Genomic DNA, 4,081 nt, shown 5'->3' on the forward strand with positions numbered 1-4,081 from the left:
ATATCACTGAAATGTACTCTTAAAAAAGGTTAAATGGCTATTTATTGCTATAAAAACAAAAAAATCCATTGCTGTTGAGTCAATTCCAACTCATAGCGACCCTATAGGACAGAGTAGAACTGCCCCCATAGGGTTTCCAAGGAGCAGCTGGTGGATTTGAACTGCCCACCTTTTGGTTAGCAGCTGAGCTCTTAACCACTGCACCACCAGGGCTCCATTTATAGTTTTATGTATATGTATTTTTTTCCCCTACAATACATTTTTTTTTAAGCATAAAAAGAAATGCAAGATGAAGACTCTGCCCCAGGTCAGCAGGAATTTCAAGGAGAAAAAAGATTTATATATGTGAAAAAAATGATCAGATGTAATAGCCTTAAACCAGGTACATCGTACGGACGGATTTCAGAGGAGGGTCCTAGAATTAAGTTCCAGTAAAACGCTTTTTCTATGAGCTTGAGTAATGGTGCTTGGTATCTTCACTCACTTACTGAGTGGGGTTTGAAATATTTTCCACCAACCCTAAGGGAGGCTGAAGGAGATAACAATGGTAAATTGTTCTAAACAGCATAAAAGCAAGGACCAAAAGAAATACCAGCTACACTGTGTTGCTGCTCAGCTGATTCCATTATGCAGAGATGGCAAGGGAAAGCCACAGTCATTTGCCTACACATTCATCTCCTTGGTGCAAGTGGGTATTGTTCTGTACCCTGTGGCAGGATTAGAAACACCGCTGGGAAACCAGTACACAGAGTCGTTACGGAAACCAGAATGCTTTGGCTCAGTTATTTACAGAGAACTTTCAGGATTACCACATTCAATAAAATCAAGTCTGTTTTGCTTCACCCTGTACCCGTGCATCCCAATCAAATATCTATTCGGAAAGGTCCTTCAATCAGCCGTACTTGACCAAATACGGACTCAAGAATCAGTCAGTGGGGGTCCCATCGCAGAAGTGTAATTTATGTGTGGCCTTCTTGTGCTACGTGTTTGAAGCTTGTTCACGCTTGCCTCAACCGGTGTCAAGTTTGCTGGTTTCCGTAATATAGGAACAAGCTGGCTGTTGACTCCTGCCTTCAAACAGAGAAACGTTTGCCGAGACATAGCTGCTGTCCGCGTTGCCTGATGCTGTGATACTGCTGGACTTGTTGCCTCGTATTCTCTCATCTCACCTTTGGCAGTGACAGTGACGGCGTCTCTGGCTGTCATTTTTGTCCTTGAATTGGAATATTTCTAACTATCCATCAGCATCTTTGAAAAAAGAACTTTTTGAGAAGGCAGTTACACCATGAGGATTTTCATAGCCTTTGAGGGATCTTTTGAGCCGTTCGATGTTTCAGCAGATGAAACTGTGGAGGCTGTCAAGCTGATGATAAAGGTATGTACTTCGTCTCTGAACCAGTGAGATGTGTATTAATTTTAACTATGCAGCAAAGTTAAAAATGTACATAGGGTAGAGATACTATTGGATCTATTATTATGAGTTGAAAATTGACTTGACGGCACCTAACAACAACAGGGAACTAAAACTCTTTGAAAATATCATTATCTGCTTCCATGATAGCTTGATATGAAGATAGTAACATTGGAGGGTTGGACAGGAAGCAAGCCAAGCCAGTAAATTCTCAGGGAAAAAAAAAAAAGTTTCAGTTCTCTTTGGGAAAATTGTGGGTTGTGCATGGGCCAGGTAGTATTACTGCAATTCTTCATAAAAGGACTAAAACAGGACACTAACTCTAGGCTATAAAGTGGAGTATGTCTGTCTTCAGATCTATGCCTCGCTTGCTGAGCAAGCAATTATAAAGAGTGGCAGAGGACTTTAGAGAGTTTCTAGGCCACTTCTTTGTTGCATCAGGAGAAACTGAAGCCCATAGAGGCTGACCATTATACCTAGATCACAGAATCAGAATAAGAAACAATCTGAGGGCAGACACTGTTGGACAGTTCTACTCTGTCCTATAGGGTTGCTATGAGTTGTAATTGACTCAATGGCAACGTTTTTTTTTATTTTTTATCTTCCTTATAAATGCCTTATAAATATTCACTCTAACACGGGGAATTAGACAAATATTTGGGTCTTGACCACAAAATGGAAACCCGGGTGGCGTAGTGGTTAAGAGCTATGGCTGCTAACCAAAAGGTCGGCAGTTGGAATCCACCAGGCACTCCTTGGAAACCTTATGGGGCAGCTCTACTCTGTACTATAGGGACGCTTTGAGTCGGAATCAACTCGACGGCAGTGGGTTTTGGGTTTTTTAAACCACAAAATTGCGTTTCAGGTGGAGGTAGTCATTTCTATTTGCCAAGGAGCACTCATTGAAGCACAGTTACATGATACTCAGTGGGTTGCTGTGATCCCTGAAATCTAGACCTTCTAACAGAGGGCATCTTCATCTTCACGTGCCACGGATACCTTTGTCAATCCAGTGAAGCCTATGGGCTCCTTCTAAGAATGTCTTTAAATGCACAAAGTAAAATATGGAGGATGAAAAACAAACCAGTTATATTGAAATACAATTTTCAAATATTAAAAAAAAAATGTGTCACTTAGTGACACCTGGGCTTCTTTATTAACACATTAACTAACAAGTTCTAGCAGTGCATCTAATAACTCGTAATTGCAAAGCAGTGATCAGTATACACAATATTTTGAGATGTCTGCAGCAGCTGTAATATGATATGAAAATATCTGTGATTTCTTTTGGTGACAGAGTCACAGGCATGACCGAAGACTGCTACTTTGGTTTGTCACCTGCGTGTATAATTGAAAGAAAATCTCGATTTCATTTAGAGTTAATAAAAATAAAAATGTAAGTTTTCCCCATCTCAATTCTATCCTTCGAATTTTGCGGAGGTCTCTATATTTCCAAGTTAAGAGCCCTTCTCTAACACTTCTTCCCTCTGTCTCAAAAAATTATGCTCAGTGAAAGACAAAGGATTTTATCATTGGTCTAGTAATGTTAGAAACCCATTGTCGTCAAGCCTATTCCGACTCATAGTGACCCTATAGGACAGAGTAGAACTGCCTCATATGGTTTCCAAGGAGTGCCTGGTGGATTTGAACTGCCGACCGACTGGTTAGCAGCCGAGCTCTTAACCGCTGTGCCACCAGGGCTCCCTCCAGTGTAGTGATGGTAGAGATGTAGTATTTTCATAATATGGTATTTTGATTTTTAAGGATTATTTCCACATTCCTCTCTCTGAAGATGAGCAAGGAAGGCGGTATCTGGAGTTGATGTATGCTGGAGCAGCCCTAAAAGACAGCTGGAGTATTGCTGATGTTGGGATATCTTTTTGTTCCACTCTCAAATGCTTTGTTAAGGTATGATGATCAGAATAGCATTTGTCCAAGTTGTCTACCTCATTTTGAACAAAGTTTCAGATAACTCAACGAAAGTAATTTCGTTATTTAGAAAGGGGTTTTTCCTTCTTCCCTTCTGTCTTCCACTGGTGTGCCGGCTCCTATGCAAGATCTATGCTGCAGGGGGAAGTAAGTAAGGAGTGGAGACTGGATCGGGTTCCCCTCTTTTTCCTCTTCTCCTCCCTCCTTCCTCTCACCCTCTAGCTGCCTGCTTCCAGTCATCACAGAAGCTTCCAGTCATCACAGAGCTTATCGCAAGCCAATACTGGAACAAAGCCAGCGGGCAGATCTAGAGCGTTGATATGGGAGAAAAAGGATTAGGTTACTCTCATGGGCCCACAATGATTAGGGGCGGTGGAGTGAGGAAGGGGAAGAAATTCTCAGTAACAATAAGAATGTAAAGACAGTTTCTGCATCCAAAGCCTGCCAGAGTAACAATTCATGCAGTAGGTGTACATACAATGCTGTTGTTGGTAGGTGTGGTGTAGGCAGTTCCAACTCACAGCAACCCCACAGGGCAGAGTAGAACTGACCTACAGGGTTTCCAAGGAGTGGCTGGTGGATTCAAACTGCCCACCTTTTGGTTAGCAGCTGAGCTCTTAACCACTACGCCACCAGGGCTCCATACATACAATGGAGAAGCCTTTTCCGCTTATAAGACAGTAAAGTCAGTTGCCATAGATTTGACTCCAATTTGTCGCAGCGGCGACGGTAATCGGGACG

The 4,081-nt window shown here is 42.0% G+C and overlaps 1 protein-coding gene across 1 annotated transcript in view; it reads left to right on the forward strand.

Annotated features, from left to right (window-relative positions):
* Positions 1–1,285: 1,285 nt before the first annotated feature.
* Positions 1,286–4,081, forward strand: part of ANKUB1 (ankyrin repeat and ubiquitin domain containing 1) — a 38,494-nt gene continuing 35,698 nt past the window's right edge. Inside the window, 2 exon segments of the mRNA XM_004379194.3 lie at positions 1,286–1,375; positions 3,176–3,319. Of these exon segments, the coding sequence (XP_004379251.3) occupies positions 1,286–1,375; positions 3,176–3,319 (234 nt within the window).

Source organism: Trichechus manatus, unplaced genomic scaffold (assembly GCF_000243295.1).
Source record: "Trichechus manatus latirostris isolate Lorelei unplaced genomic scaffold, TriManLat1.0 scaffold00062, whole genome shotgun sequence".
Classification (NCBI taxonomy): domain Eukaryota; kingdom Metazoa; phylum Chordata; class Mammalia; order Sirenia; family Trichechidae; genus Trichechus; species Trichechus manatus.